Raw genomic sequence first — 16,564 nt, forward strand, 5'->3', positions numbered from 1 at the left:
AAACATGGGCCCATGAAAGTGAAGAGAAAGCTACAGAACTCACCCAACAGTTTTGTCCCACAGGATGCAGGTCTGGTTGGTGGTTCCCTGCCGGGAGAGAAGAAAAGGAAATATGAAGCAAATCGGTGCTGTGTTGTTTATGGGGCATTTGGAACAAGAAGAATGAAACATGCAGGTCCTGTAGAACAACTTCCACTCCTCTAAACACGGTGTGTTTGTGATACTCTAGATGGGAAGGCACATATCTCTGTCCTTGGAATAACTTCTTTCACCCTTGGCTTGAAAGTTAAGAGTAAAATCAGCCTCCATCTGTTCTGCTCCAACATCACTGTAGAAGGATTTGACTCTGAATCTTTCCTGACTCAACTGATGTTCTTAATTTTCCTTCTCTCACACAGAATCCTTTTGCTGCTCCCTTCTGGAAAGTGAATCAAATACAACATGTGCTTTTGTGGGACAGAGTATTCAGAAGACCCTCAGCTCTGCACCTCGTCAGGTGTGTTTAAAGCCCCCTGAAGGAAGTTTAACAGTGACTCCAGATGCAGCTGTCTTAGACCACTTCAGAAAACCCTTCCAGGAAAATTCAAAGCAAATAAATGATGGATCAAATATTCATGTTGCAGAGCCTCAGGAGGACATCTGAAACCCACAACAAGAACAGGCTTTGGGTTATGTAAACATCCATCATGTATATCTGTTTAGGGTTAAGCAGAAGAACCTGAAGGGGATCTTTGACTGTATTTTAAAGCACCAATCACAACAGTAATACTAATGTCTCCAGTTGTATCTTAGGACTGCAAAGAACATTGCAAGTATTAATAGAAGAAACCTCTTCCTTCCCCTTCTTAAGGAAGATCATTGTTATAGCCCATTTTTTAAGGAGTGGATGGTTCTTCTCCCTTGATCATGCCCACAATGAAGTGATGTGAACATGGGACAAGTTTGCCCGTGTTCTCTGTGCAAGCAGTTCTCTCACCTTCCTCCTGCACTAGCAATGCCAGAACAAGCAGCACAGAGCACATGGTTTGCAAGGCTGACCCATACAGTGCATCCTTAGTAGTGAGCAACAACAGGACACCAACACCAGCCCCATCTCAGGGTGGCAGACAAGTACCTTTGCAGCCTGCATTAAGGGAGACTGAAAGGTCTTGCATTGGCAAAGAGGGATTGGGAGTCAAGCATTCCTTACACCAATACATTTGACCTGTTGGAGAAGGTCCAGAGAAGGCCACAAAAAATGATCAGAGGGCTGTAACAGCTCTGCTGTGAGGACAGGCTGAGAGAGTTGGGTGTTCAGTCTGGAGAAGAGAAGGCTCCAGGGAGACAGTATTGTGGCCTTTCTGTACTTAGAAGGGGCTGATAAGAAAGATGAGGACAGACATTTTAGCAGGGCCTGTTGCGACAGGTCAAGGGGTGATGGTTTTAAACTAAAGGAGGGGAGATACCGGTTGGACATATGGAAGAAATTTTTTACAATGAGGGTGGTGAAACAGTGGCCCAGAGAGGTGGTGGATGCTCCATCCCTGGAGACATCCCAGGCCAGGTTGGACGAGGTTCTGAGCAACCTGATCTGGGTGAAGATGTCCCTGCTCATGCAAGGGAGTTGGACTATGAATGGACTATAATGGACTATGATTTAAATTTATTATAAAAAAAAAAAAAAATTCTGGCTTTTGACACATCCTTATAGATGTGAACCCTGAAAAAATCTGATTTTCATGTTACATAGACAACTTAGGATTTAACAAAACTATCTCACAACGCAACAGGGTTAGACCAAAAAATATTTCAATAAGACAAAAAAAGGGAGGAAGTGATCACTTTGATCAATGTAATGAAATTAACTGACATCACTGTTTCCCCAAGAAGAGATTATTTTTATTATTTATTTATGTGATGGCACTGGATTACTTTTCTCTTGTTAAATGCTACAGATTTATCAGCCAGTAGGAATACAACGTGTGCTTCCGCAAGAGTACTGGAGTCTATTTTCTAGCCTCAGAATAACAAATCTTACAAGTGCTTTAAAAACGGATCAGCACACAGAGGAAAGAGGAGATGCAAATTTTTGTTTAGCGATGCATTTTTTCTATTATATTATTACATCATTTTGGGGTAATTTTGGTGGTTTATATAGTATTTGAAGTTCTACAGCTGTAGCTTCTAATGAAAAAAGAAACCAATAAAACCCACAGCAATTCTTCAAAGATGACCTTTGAAGTTCCGTTCCAACCCTAACTATTCTATGATTTTATGACTCCTGCTATGCAGAAGCAAACACAGGTGCAGAATGGTGCAGGTTCCTAGGAAAGACTTACATTGTACAGGTGGGAGAATTCAATTTCCAGGGGTGTGAGGAGAGACCGAGGAAATGGCTTCACAGTCACGGAGATGACTTTGGAGTTCAGAACAGTGCTGTTCCTGGGAAGAAGAAGAGAAAGAGATGCTTTAAACAGGACAGAGGAAGTTTTGCAGAGGGGTGAATCCTGCTGTATTGGTCACTGGTGGTGCAAAGTTTGGTGTACACAGTGCAAAAGGACTTGACCCCTTTACCTTAAAATACCATCAAAGACACTTGCTGCTGATGGACCCCATCCTCTGCCCTTTGATCTCTTCTCATAGATACTTTACATTTATTACTCCAGGAAATCAGACCATTTTATGAACCACATAGACCCCTAAAGCCTTTGGACTTAAAGGCTGTATCTATCCCAGTATTAAAATGATCCTGGACCCATTTTCTGTCCCTGACATGAGGAAACAGAGCTCATTTAATATCCTTTGAAAAACAACCCCTATTTCCCCTCTGAAAGGCTGGCTTAATCTGCACTGCAGTAAGTGTTGGTCATGGTGGCCATTAAGAGCAAATCCATGGATCAGCCCATGATCCTACCCGGTTCAGGCACTCGTGTGTATCTCCATTCTCTGAGGATAAAAAAAGAGGGGGAAGGGCAAACCTTTCATGTGGATGTCTAAATGTCTATGCCCAGAAAAATACTCTAATAAATCTGTCAGCCCTAGGAGATTTGGCTGTTGTGAGGGACAATAAGGGAGGACGTATCTCCCATACCTGTGTTCTTGCTCCTTGAAAAGTCAAACCCTTTGTCGACATTTCCTGGGACATTAGACACCTAAATACACACGGGTTCATTACATTTCTGCATCAGGAAAAGACTTGGGTGTTTTAATAAGGAAAAGTTTAAATAAAAAGTTTTCAACCGATGTTTGAAAATGCTGCCTGTTAGTTCAACATGAAGGAACTGGTAGTAGAATAATAACCAAGCATCAGACTACTTCCTGTGTAACCTCATCTAGGTGTTCCTGCTCCAGCGGGGGGACTGGACTAGATGATCTTCGAGGTCCCTTCCGATCCCTAACATTCTGTGGTTCTGTGATTCTGTGCTCCTAGCCCTTCTGGCACCCGTGGGCAAGAGCAATCTTTCCCCATCTGAATCTTCATAAAATCTACAGGCATTGGCAAAATCTTTCACTTTTCTTTCTGGGTCTTATTGTGCCTTTTACAAAAGAATTACATGGAAAAGATTTACCCTTGCTTAACAGCAAGTTGGAAAAACATCTAACCAAGCAAACAAAACAGAAAGTCTTGGAATCATCCAGGGATGTGTAAGTGGATGCTCAGAAAGCCACTGTTGCACTGACACCAGAGGGAAGAACAACATTGTTTTATCAGGGTAAAGAAAAAAAAAACAAACATTTTCTTATATATATATATATACATATATATATTGAAAGAAGCAATAAAGAACAATATCAGTCTACAAAGGAAGAGTAAAAGAGGAAGCCAGGGGGATCCAATATCAGCTCTAAGCTTTGAAATAGAGGCAGCTGCAGATAAGCTAAAGCCAAGAGCTGCTGAAAGGTAAACACCAGTGCATGTCTTCGTTAGCAGCTGGGTCTGTAAGGGTCAGTCTTTGGCTCAGCGCTGTTGAATATTTTCATGAACAACCAAGTGACATAGAAACATCCTTTTGAAGGCTGAGGACCAATGACTTAATGGCCAAGTAGTCACAGTCCAACCAGAAGTTATTCCAGTGCATCCAGGAGTCAGGAAAGGCATCCAAGCTTGGAGAGAGCAAGGTCTGCACAGAGAGGTACAAGCTCTGCTCTGAGGGATCTGTGACCCAAAATGTACCCGGGGACATTGACTTCAGTGCAAAGAGCTGTGACAGAAAGGACAGAAGTGATCCTGTGCAGGAACAAGGGGATAAAATAGTCATCTTTTCTATGCACCCCTTCTTATCAGGATGCCACTGTACTGTTGGGTTCAATTCCACTTCAAGATGGGGAAGTAGAGAAGAGAGTACAAAGGAGAAACACAAAATTGATCCAGGTGCCAGAAAACCAGACAAAAGATTTTAGTTGAAAGGCAAGTCTGACAGTTTGTTGCATGTGAGGGATTTCTCAGTCGCCCACCTGAAGACCCAGTGCCTGGAAGTGAAAGTCAGACAAATTCAGCTTTAAAATAAGAGAGAGTCTCCTAGCAGAGAAGGCAATTAAGCATCTGAGCAGCTTGCCGGGGGAGGTGAGGGACTCAGCATCACGGAGAATCTTTCAGGAAGAAGATGAGTCGTCCTTCGGAAAAACATGTTACAACCCAGCTTCTGGGAAGAAAACAAGACACATCAAGATTTGGCTTGGACAGGAGATCAAACAAACTCAGAGGGCTCTTGCATGGCCATAAAGAGTGTGCAAAGAGCTGTAAAAATGCTGTTTGGTACACGAGGCTGTCAGGTGCCAGGTCATCGACTCTCCAACTGCTGCACGTGTGTTCTGCAGTGATGCTCAGCTGAGACCAAATGCTGCTCACCTCCCTGGCTTGAAAAATCAGGCATCATGTGTATCCCATTTTAATTGTCACAGCTGCCAAGAACCACAGGGCTCTCTGGATCCGAGGGAATGAAGCAACATGTAGCTCAGATAAGGAATTGTTGCTTCTTGGGGTAGGTAAATTAAGACAATTAGGAACAGCAGAGCTGGTGCTGTTTGCTCTGTGAAAACTACTTCTTCTCTTTTCTTTTTTTCTTTTTTTTTTTTTTTTTGTTTTGTTTTTTTTTTGTTTTGTTTTTCAGGAAAAAAAATCACACTGCATCAAATCAGTGTGGTCAAATCCAGGATCTGGGTCCTTATTGCTTGTGTGTACCCAGGAATAACTGCTCTTCTTTGTGATCAGAAATATATTTACCCCATAGGCAGGTGCTATACAGCTACGTAGTTATTTAAAGATATTTCTCTTTTGCTGTGTTCATTTGCACAGTGGTGAAGTAAGAGCCACTGTTCTGCTGATTCTTTTATCTCTTTTTCTTTTTTTTTTGTTTTCTTTTGACTCTCCACAGGTGATTCAGGACTCTGGATCCTTTTAAAGAGAGACTGTCCTTTAATTAAGAAACATCTTAAATCAGATCTCCTGTGGGAAAGCTGTTCAGAGGCTATGGCTTCTGCAGCTGCTGGTTATCAGAGCTCATTCACTGCTTGGCCAGAGAAAGCTGAAATACCGCTGGATCATTTGAGCCAATGATGTTTATTGCCCTTCTGATCTAATTCCCAGTGCTGTAATGGAAGATATTACAGAATACAGTTGGCTGGCTTGCTAATTCCTCTCTGCACTCACTCGGAGCTCTTTTACCATTTCCAGTGCTAAATCTGTAGGTATTTAAATGATTATCAGTGAGGAGAGATGCCCTGGTGTTTATGGTAAATGGGCTCAAGCTAATCAGTGCAGAACAGATTTAGAAGGTGCCTTAGGATGCTTAATTTACTGCCTCAGTACCAGCCTCACAAAAAAAAAAAAAAAAAAAAAAAAGAGCAAGGTAGCGAGAAAGAAAGAGAGCAAAGAAAAGGAAAGGGCGCACTGAACACAAAAGCTTCAGTGCCCAAGGCAGTTTGCAGCAGCCGGGAACATGGTGGACATGTGCAGCCAGGCATGCTGCTACACTTCTCTCTGCTCTCCGAGCCTGTTTTCTGCCGTGATGCTCTCAAAGGGCTCAGTGCAGCTGGCAGCATCCTGGTAGCTTGGGAGGATCAGGGCAGCTGAGCTTTCCCCATCTGTTAAGCCTCCTAAAATCCCTTGTGATGAGGAGGGCAGCGTGAGGATCCATTCTGGAGGGCAAAGGGTGGCAGGCAGGGATGTGGCAGTGGCAACAGCGCTGTGCCTCCCCTCACATCTGGGGTGCACGGTGCTGCACATGGATGGAGAAAACCTTCCTGCCTTTGCAGCAAGAGATGCCTGCGATGTGTGAGCCTGGCCCCACCTGAACACGTAGCATCAGCTGGTGGGGACAAAAACATTTGCAGTACCGAGTAAAAGTCTATTTTTTTTGCATCCAGTGACCTTTGTTATTTCCCTGGAAGACCAGGGCTCTGCAGCCAGAGAGATGGGTAGGAAAGCCTGGTGATTTTCCAGCTGCTCGCCCTCCCAAGGCAGCCCCTCTTACCTCTGGAGGGAGAGGATGTTGCCCACGTTCCGGTACAGCACGGTCCCCACCACGAAGACGGAGGAGTCGTCTGTCTCTGCAGAACACCAAAAGAAAGGGAAGAAGATAACAGCACTGAGACAATTGGGATGTCAGCTGTTCTCACAGGACATCCAGGAGCAGGATTAGACCTCACATAGAGGGGGTCTGGTTTGGGGAACAGCCAATGTCAGCATCACCATGGTGGGATGCAGTGCCTGCTGTCACCATGAAGGTCTCCACTGGTCCCAAGTAAGTGCTCAGCACCCTTGGAGTGACCTGATGCCTCGGGTGTCTGCCCTCATGCAAAGCTCACTCATACCAAATGACCAGCCTCACACTGTCCCATTCAGAAACCCCACTAACCCCTCCAACAGCACCACAGTGGACAAATCTACAGGGCAGAAAGGTCTCTTGCAGCCACCCAGATGTGTTCAGACCTGTCTGCAACTATCAAGTCATCAGAGAGAAGAGCTGTGCTCAAGTTGACAAGGGCAGCCAAGAAGCAGGGATGTCCCACTGTGCCCAGTCTGACCCCACAACTCATGCACTGCCTTGGGAGGCTGGAGGGGCCATGGTCCCAGATGAGCCTCTGAATGGTCTGTGTGACCCCTGGGCACGTCATTTGACCTCCTTCTCCTCTTCTGTTTTGTGATGCCCAGCTGCAAAAAGCAACAACTTCCCCGGAAAAAAGCACGCGTGACAGAGGCAGCTCTGCGGTGGATTTTCAGGGGGAGAAAAAGCAAGTGGCTGGGTGAGAAGCAGAGTTGCGGAGGCCTGTGGGAGCACCTTGATGTGGGACTTCTCTGATATCTTGTACTGAGGTTGAACTTACAGTGCGCCTGGTCCATCAGTGCAGGGCAGACACAACTTTGCATGTCTGTCTTCCTCTTTGTCAAACTGGGCTCGGGTGAGATAGCTGGTGAAAACATAACTAGGAGAGACTGACGGACAGGCTTGCAGAGCAATTGCATAAACCTTGCTTCTTTAAGAAAGCCAACACAGTCTATTGGCCTTTCCCATGAAGCCCTATGCAAACAGGGATCCTGATGCCTTCAAGGAGAGTTTTCCCTTTTTGTGCTCAGAGGATGCAATAAGGCATTTACAGAAGCAATGTGTGCTCCTATGATATTGTGAGCAAGCAAAACCTTAAGTTGGTTTGGTTATCACAGCACCCTCCAAGGAAGGAAAAGAATCTTGGTCGTAATCAAGGTGAAAGCTTGTCTCGTTTGGTCTGGCACAGATCTTTAGCAATGCAGTTTCCCATCAGTCTTGGTGTACAAAAAATAAATCTTTTGACATGTTACCTAGCTGAAAAAGCAGTGCATTTTGGTCATGTAATGACTCAGTGATGTTCACTCACCAGCAGTATTCGTACACCCTCTAACCCAAAAGTCACATAACCCAACTATTAATATGTAAATTAGTGCTGGCCTACTGAACTCAACTGTGCAAAGTCAGCTCCCAGCAGTGAGGAGGGTCCGGCTTTGGTCTCACCAAGCTGCCTATCTCCATCACTTTGCTTGGGATAGTTGCACCTGTTCCCTGTGGTCAAAGAAAAGTAAGGATCAAAACTAACAGAGGTACATCTCCACTGTTAATCACTGAGTAAACCCTCGAAAAGATACCAACAGCACAGGACACTGAACAAAGCAGAGGCAGTAGAGCTCTGGGTGGTACTCAGGAAGCCACAGAGAGGAGAAGACTGATGTCTTCTCCCAGGAAGACAATGCTGTCTTCAAAGCAGAACAAAGCACAAGGAGTGCTGGATGTGATCCTTGGTCTGCCAGTGATTGTTTGTCCTTGGGGGATCTCAAATGTTCTTGGCCTCTGTAGGTAGAAATGATTGCTGTGTTGTTTCTATCCCCAGTAGGGAAGTCCATGACAAGAGGCCCTGGTAGGACAAGAAAAGGCCAAAGATTTTCTGACAGCAACAACTCATAGTCCCTGGCCTCTGTCCCAAGGAAGGACAGTGTAGCCTGATGCAGAAACCAGCATCTTTCTCTCTCAAAGCCACTAGTTCTACACACAGAACAAGAGCATCCACAAGTAAAACCTACCGTCCCAGCAACAAGTCCAGCTTACGGTCCTGCCTTTGAAAACCCAGGGCTCAATCCTGCCAAATCCTAAAGCTTTCTACCAGAAGCTGAGAAGCTTAAGGATGTTGATTCCTGGGACTCACATCCAGGTAAAGGATGAATGGTTGAGCAAAGCACCCCTGAACCCTTCAGGTTTCCTTTCAGATCTGACAGTGAGGCCAGCATGGCTGATGCACCCAGCACTCTGAGCTCATATGCATGCTTTACTGTGGGGCCAATGACCTCACTGATAAACGTCCATGCTTTTCATTTCTGAGAGCAGAAAACTTCACATGACTGCCATAAACCCACAATCTAGCAAAGCTTCTCCATGCAGCACATCCAGACCCACCAATTGCTCAGCCTGATGTGCTGACCCCCAGCTGTGTATACCTACATGGTCCTATCAGGCCTGGATTTAGTCTTGGAGGACATCTACAACATTGTTTACCTACATGGCCATGGTGATAGGTAGCAGAGACATACTGCCAACACATATGTCTTTTTTGTATTGGTTAACCATGACTATATGGCACCCACAGTGATAACTACCATTCCCTACCCCTAATGGCAATCCAGAATATTTAGGGAGGCATGAGAGACTCATTTCAGCACCCAACATGCCCTGAAAAGGATTAAAGACTCAGCTCAGCACCCACATGCATCGAAACTAGAGTGACCCAGCAGATATATTTTCACTTTTTCCCAGGTTAGAAGCCTTGGAAGAAGGAATCATCAATGTGTTGCCCTGACTTTTTGTGCTGACTCCTGCTCTTTTCTAAATATGCTGCTTATTTGGGAAAAGATACATATCCACATCCACACAAAAAAACTGCCCCTGAACCTTTGAAGGAGTTTAGATTTGACTCTTGGTCAGGCCAAATCTGAAGGCCTTATTTATACCCAGAAATTATTTTGATGTTCAAGGTTTTGTGAGCAAATCCAGCTCAGCTGGAAGGAGAATTTGAAGACCAACCAAATGGAAGCAAACTTTCGTAGAAATGAAGAAAATATTTTCTTCTGGGCTGCCCTGGCTGTGCGCCTACCTGTCAGCCCTGAAGACAGGATGCTTTTGGAGACAGTGACCTTGTCCTCCGAATTCTTGGCCCAGTCCACCATGCCCCTCCAGCCTTTCATGGGGAAGGTGATGTCAGTTGCTGCATTAGCAGGCAGTTTGTGAATGCCGAGGACTAGAGGGAAGCAAGAAATAAAACCAGTAAGCAAAACCAGTAGCAAAACCAGCTTAAACAAATTCAAAAGTGTTAAAAAACCTGTTGGAGGCAATAGTGGGAAATCGGATAGCAGAACGAGTGAGGCTGGATCTTGGTAGCTGTGAGAGTGATGACCTAAAGAGGATCTACAAAAAAGCTGGAGAGGAACTTCTTACAGGGACATATGGTGATAGAACAAGGGGTGATGGCTTTAAGCTGAAAGAGGGGCGATTTAGATAAATTATAAGGAAGAAATTCTTCACTATGAGGATATTTTGGCACTGGAACAGGCTGTCCAGAGATGTTTTGGATGCCCCATCCCTCGAAGTGTTCAAGGCCAGGTTGAATTGGGTTTTGGGCAGTCTGGTGTAGTGGACTAGTGGACCCCCCTTTTGGCAGTGGAGTTGGAACTAGATGATCTCTAAGGTCCCTTCCAACCCAAACCATTCGATGATGACATGATTTTTTATTCAGGTAATGTTTATACACGAAGAAAGACGAAACAAATTATTAAGACTCATTCTTCTGTTCATTGAAAAGGACCTGCCTGCACTAAAACTGGCTGAAGAGATGTCAGTCTACTCCAACGTCCTGTCTCCAGGAATGACCCATACCAGCTCCTTAGAGAAGAAGTGTGAAAAAGAACAGAGCAATACATCTCTTGGTCTGCCCTCTCAGCTTCCAGCAATCAGCAGGACTTCCTCAGCTAGTGGCTGTATCCAGACCATTAACTTTAACAGCAACCAATGGACCTCTCTTTTGTGCATTTTCCTAATCCCATCATGAACCCATCTGTACTTTTTGGCTTCTGAAACATCCTCTGGCAAGAGGTTCCATGCTGTGATTGTGCATACAGCATAAATCAAATACCGCCTGCTGTTTGCTTGCTGCCTGATCTCTTCACTGGCTGCTGTGAAGCTCTTGTGTTAAAAAAAAAACAAAACAAAACAAAAGGAAGCAACCAATTCTGCCCAATTCATCATCTGTTCTCCATTCATGGTTCTATAGATATCTCTCAGATCTCTCCATGGATATCTCTTCTCCATGCTGAAGACCTAAATTATTTGGAGAAAAGCCACCCTATATTTATGATCATCCATGTCTTTCCCTAAACCTCTTAATGTTCCACCACCTGCTGCCATTCCCCATTTCCCTTCCCACAGCCCAGGCTACACATATTGCATAGTAATTACAGCTTGCTGGGATGTCTACTCAACATGGGAAGTGCAAATCAACTCACCCAGATTGTCCGTCACTTGGTAGGAATCCCGGAAATCTTTCATGCGAAAGCCGATGACATCAATGAAATCCTCCACAAGCCTGAACAACTCCCTGGCGTTTGGCCCTATCTGCAGAGAGATAAAATACTTGATAGCACAAATACTAATGAGCGCAGCATGAGTTTTTTGAGGGCAAAGCTTTCTACCCTCACATGTATACTGGAAGCATATGCTGGATATAATGGAGTATTATGGATCTGTGAAGAATGAAGACTGAGAAATCCTAAAAGGAATCCTATAAAAATAAATGATCTAGAAATAATAGGGAATTCAGACTGATAAAACTTAAGGTGGAGGGCAATATCTCAAAGCAAAGGGAAATATCTGGAACTCTCTGGAGCAGAAGATAACCTATCCATCCCCTTTCCTTTACTGGGATTACCCTCATTACCAACAACTCCATCTGGACCAGGTAAGAGACACCTGATGTTCATTATTATCCTGCTCCTGCAGTTAATGTAAGAAAAGAAATGCTAGAACAGACTCTTAGCAGCCACAATTTAATGTACAGGGTGTTTCAAAAAGGTGCACCGACTTTCTTTCCAAGTCCATTGACTATTTGGCCCAACTTAGCGATCAACAAGTCAAAGGCATTTTCATTTGCACATCCAGAGACATTATGCCAGAGAAAGAAGCTGTGTTCACATTGTCGTATTGAAGCTTTGTCCTTTGTCAAACTCTGATAGCCTTTCCCAAGGCTCAGACTTCGCTGACACTCAGCTGTTGTGATACTCTGCCTGAGAAACATAATTTGGGCTACTTTTGATGGCATAAATATGTTACCCACTGTAAGAGAGTCCACAAAACTTTATCTCCATGTAGTTAATTTTGCTATCATTCCACTGAAAGTAGCCACACTGAAGGACCACTGTGGTCTAATGTCAAATCTCAGGTGCCAAATCACATAAACCCATCCAGAAAAGTATCAAAGTCTGGTTTTGTGCTTTCCTGTTTTGCTGGCGGGATCTCACTCTCTAAATAACTACTTTGCTTCTTCTTGGGACCAGTGTGTCTTGGAGTTTCTTTGTCTCTTTTTTCGTTCCTGGTGTTCCTCCAATGACAAAAATATTTACAATAATTCTTCTTCATCTGTATTTTGCCAGGCTAACACAAGGCTGTTAAACAATAACTAGTTTTCCAGTGACAGATTTCATAAGAGATAATCCACCTGAAATGAGTTGTGCTGACTACCTGTCTTTTCCTCAAAGCGCATTTGCCTACAGGGGCTTAGTAAATACCACGAGAGTCTGAAGAAAAGCAGTTCAGCTCCTTACGTCTCTTCTTTTCCTGTAACAACACTTTCAGAGTGTTTTCAGTTCCTCGGGAAAATCCAGACCTCCTGGGGTGGCTGAGCAGAGCTGAAGGGACAGCTAGGGACAAGCAGAACAGCAGCATGGGATGGAGACAGAAGAAAGGTGAGGGTATGACCAAAGGAGCACAGGAGAGGCCATTAATGTCTCTCGGTCTATCTGAAGGAAGCTTGATAAGACTTAAACTGTATCAGGATCAAATAAAAAAGTCCAGCCAGAACAAAATGTGTGCACATCTGCTCGAGGCAAGCCTGCCTTAGCATGTGGGCTGGACTAGATGGTCTCCAGAGGTCCCTTCCAACCCCAACCATTCTGTGATAGGAAGAGAAGCGAGTGAGGAAGGTATTTTTAACAGCCTACTTTTACATTCTGTTACAGTTGGAAATCACAAGGTCAAATTAACTGCAGGCTACACTGACCATTGTCTTTCAGGCTTTTATCATACAATGGCCAACACTATCTCCACAAAAAAGAAAAAAACCCAAACATGATAGTCCTTCTGTCAATACTTTTTTGGGTTCTTTTGGTTTTGTTTTATTTTCCTTGAAGAACATCTCTGCCTGAGGGGCCACAGGGCACTGGGATGTGAGACTGCAATGAAGTTGGATTTACTTTTAGTGAACAAACAGGGAACCAAAGACCTTGTTTTAAAGGAACTGGTTAATCTTGTGAAATGCAGGGCATGAGTTTGATCCAGCAGCTTTTAGGGAGAAGGACAAAGACTGCTGGAACCTCCAGCTCATGGAGATATCTGTGTCCCAAAGTCATGGTGCTGATCTGTTATCTCAGTCCCCACTAAAAATACATACCAGGCAAACATTGACCCTGTGATGGTTGCACTCCTCGTATAGGTTATGTCGATGCTGGCAGCAGGCAGGGCCATGTCTATTTATAGGTGCAAAAAGCAGATTGTACAGGGAAAGATGGTGAGAACAAATTGCCACAGAGAGAAAGATGCAGCTGTTTTTTAAGGGGATCAACAGGGTTTCCCTGTTGTCATGACAACTTGACATTCTCCTCTGCTCTGTGCTGAAATATCTACATACACGTGCATGCTTGAAACTGAGTTTCTAGTCACAGACTCACAGGATCACAGAATTGTGGAGTTTGGAAGGGACCTTGGAGGTCATTTGATCCAACCTGTTTGCTCAGGCAGGGCCATCTACAGCTGTTTGCCCAAAACCATGTCTGGATGGTCCATGTCCAGATGGTCCCTTACTTCACCTGGAACCAGACTATGTCATTCTCTTCCAAATGAAATGGGAAACCATGAGATTCCAGGGAAAAAAAAAAAAAAATAAAAAAAGGACAGATTTGTGAGGCTGCTCAGCTCCTGGCGGAGTTCCTGTTGCATAAAGGAACTGTATTCAGGTCCATGTGTCATGTTCTGGACTGCCAATAATTGTGCCAGCACCTGGTATTAAGAGGATTTTTGTTGTTGTTGTTTGTTTTGTTTGTTTTTTTGTTTGTTTTCCCAGAGGAATTCCCTGTTTGACTATAAATGGACTCCAGGGTTGTTTTTTGTGTTAGGTGATTTCTCTTGATTGTTTGGTAGTTCCAGACCTTTGCAAGGAATTTTGTAGCAGCAGTTGGTGGTTAAAAAGGAGCTGTCATATTTTGATACACACCTCTGGGTACCTTCCACAGGACTAATCTCTCACAGAGTCTGAGTTATGTTCCTTGTCTGGGTTATTTTCCAAGGTGAGGTGGAGGTGAGCTTGTGTTTCTTTTCTAAGATAGAGTAATAAGGAATGAACGTAGAAGCAACCAATGCTAACATGAGCTCATCCAATAGAGCTGTTTGTCTGAGGCAGAATTACTTCACTCTGATGTGATCCCCAAAGGTTGTAGTAAGATGACAGCACCAAACAACCCAGGAGTCACCAAAGGAATGGGAAAGGGGCAAGGAATAGGTATCACACAAGCCCAAACAGAGAGTTCAACTGGGGCAGAAGAAACAAAGGACAAATAAAACATAGATAGAAAAACAAACAATACCTTGCCCTGATACACAAGGATTTAACCATGGAATTATTCAGCAGGATCCCCAACCTTGAGAGGAGAGAAACAACTGAACCCTTGGTCAGTTCATGCTGAGCTGAATCAGAGGCCCAAATCTAAACCAAGCCTGACATCTGAGATCTATCCAAAATTTGGTATTTACCACCAAAAAAACCCACTGTTCTTCATGCAGAGAGTCTGGCTTAATGCTGAGATCCTGTGGCTCATTGGATTACTCCATAAATATAGCACTAAGCTCACCCACACAACCAATTGCATGGATCAGCTGATTGTCAGTCAACTCCGAAGCTGACCACAGCTGACCATGTCTGGATTGTCCATCTCTTTCACTAAAAGGATTTATCCAAGGAGAACAATGTTGGTGGATGGAAGTATTTTGTGGTCTGTGGTTGAATCAAATACATGTTGTACACAATACATCATGAAAAGAAACAGCTAGGAGGTCATGTAGGTGCTTGGAAATTCTCTTTGTCACGGATTAAGCCTATTCTGAAAACCTATCTTGTTTCAGGGAAGGTGCTGAAGGTTCATACCAGCTGAGCTTCCTCCCATTTGTCTCGGTTTTCCTCTGATAAAAGATTGCTGATGATCTGGACAAAGTTCTGGGGAAGAAAGACAAAAGAGGAAAAAACAGGTGGTTAGCCAAATGTAGCCCAGGTTAAGAAGGACACAGTGATGAGCATGGAACATGTGAGAATCAACCATGCTCCAAGAAGGTTCTCATGGTCCCATTCCCAAAGGGTCCCACAAGTCTCTGCCCCCAAGGATGTTAACAGCAAAACAAGTTACAGTAATGCCTTTTTCCCAAAGCCTTCACTTAAGACTACTCTGTCTTCTGAGGCATTGGATTTGGAATATATCTTGTATCCACTACTGAAGTTCTTTAAGAACAGATTAGGTAGATGTCTGTCGGAAACTGGTTACAAACAGATGAACTTGCCTTGTATAAATCCCTTCCTATCCTGTTTTCTACTATTTCTGTTATTTACAGCATAACAAAACTTTATGATCATCTTTTCTCTGTGACTAGGCAAGAGAAGCAGTAATGGATCAAGAGGGCGCTATGCATGGTAGTATCATTGCAGCACACTATGAGAAGGAAGGAGGTATTTCAAGACCATCGATTTTTTTCTCTAGTTTTACCACCCACTGCAGATCCTGTAGGATCAGATTAATGTTTCAAGTCATGTGCTGATGACCTATCCCAAGTGTATATCTTGTAGCCACTCTGCATGCAACCACTGAAAGTAAAACCCTGGGATGAGAAGTCATCAAGATATTTACCCACGTCAACATCCAGATACCTGATACCAGAGGATCGTCCAACCTCTAGTCATTAGAGTTCCATCCCTTCCAAATAACGTTCTCATATCAATTAGACTCCACAGTAATGTGCTATCAGGTTGAAATAGTTCAGAGTGACTTTGGTTTTCAAGTTCTTACTTTATAAGACAGGGAGAACCACTTTGAAAGGAGAGTTTGTTAACACACAAAGACATTCCACTTGGGCAGAAGATACTCCTGTTTTTCATCAGCATCGTAGCAGCTACAAAGGAGACAATCAAACCTTGAGCCCTGTGCATGCACACACACCTGTAACCTAGCCTTGGTCTCCAGTATATGCATCTCAGCTTACCTGCACGTCCCCAGAAGTTGGGCTATGATAAGCCCTACGGAAGATCTCTGTCATGTTCCTGAGTACATCGATGGTGGACAGCAAGTCCCCACTGTAGCTGGTCCCATCCTGAGAGATTTCCACAAGGTTTTGGAGCACTTCTGACAGCCCATCTCCCATCAATCCACGCTGAGCTTTGGAAAGATGTTCCCTGGTCTGAGAAACAGAAAGAAACATGACAAACACTTTAGTGACAGTCAAAGTCAAGTTAATGAGCTCAGTGAAGGAATTGCTGGGGGGAGGTTTCTGACCTTCCTTGTAATTCAGAGTGCAGATTAGATGAATGTGACAATCTTTGCTGGCCTGAGAGCTCGTGATATTTTTAAAATGGTAGGAGAGCAGAAGTGGAATTTTCTGTATGCCCACAAAGAAAAGGTTGTGTACAGGTTCAGAAAAGATTATTCTACTACACAGATGTTATTCTGTTCCTAACCCAAGGCCAGCTAACAGAAGATTTTTGACCCAAAACCTTGTTTTCTTATAACCAATTTGGAACTACTTTAGGAAAGACTATATCT

The 16,564-nt window shown here is 43.9% G+C and overlaps 1 protein-coding gene across 1 annotated transcript in view; it reads right to left on the bottom strand.

The window, feature by feature from the left end:
- The window catches only part of ADGRB1 (adhesion G protein-coupled receptor B1), a gene marked incomplete at both ends in the record, with an annotated part of 208,435 nt that overhangs the window by 116,115 nt on the left and 75,756 nt on the right, over nt 1-16,564 (bottom strand). The window contains 7 exons of the mRNA XM_082044888.1: nt 44-87; nt 2,319-2,421; nt 6,453-6,528; nt 9,595-9,738; nt 11,000-11,108; nt 14,905-14,973; nt 16,008-16,202. Coding sequence (XP_081901014.1) covers nt 44-87; nt 2,319-2,421; nt 6,453-6,528; nt 9,595-9,738; nt 11,000-11,108; nt 14,905-14,973; nt 16,008-16,202 — 740 coding nt within the window. The remainder of the gene's footprint in view (nt 1-43; nt 88-2,318; nt 2,422-6,452; nt 6,529-9,594; nt 9,739-10,999; nt 11,109-14,904; nt 14,974-16,007; nt 16,203-16,564) is intronic.

Source organism: Streptopelia decaocto (assembly GCF_964273445.1).
Source record: "Streptopelia decaocto genome assembly, chromosome: 2".
NCBI lineage: Eukaryota > Metazoa > Chordata > Aves > Columbiformes > Columbidae > Streptopelia > Streptopelia decaocto.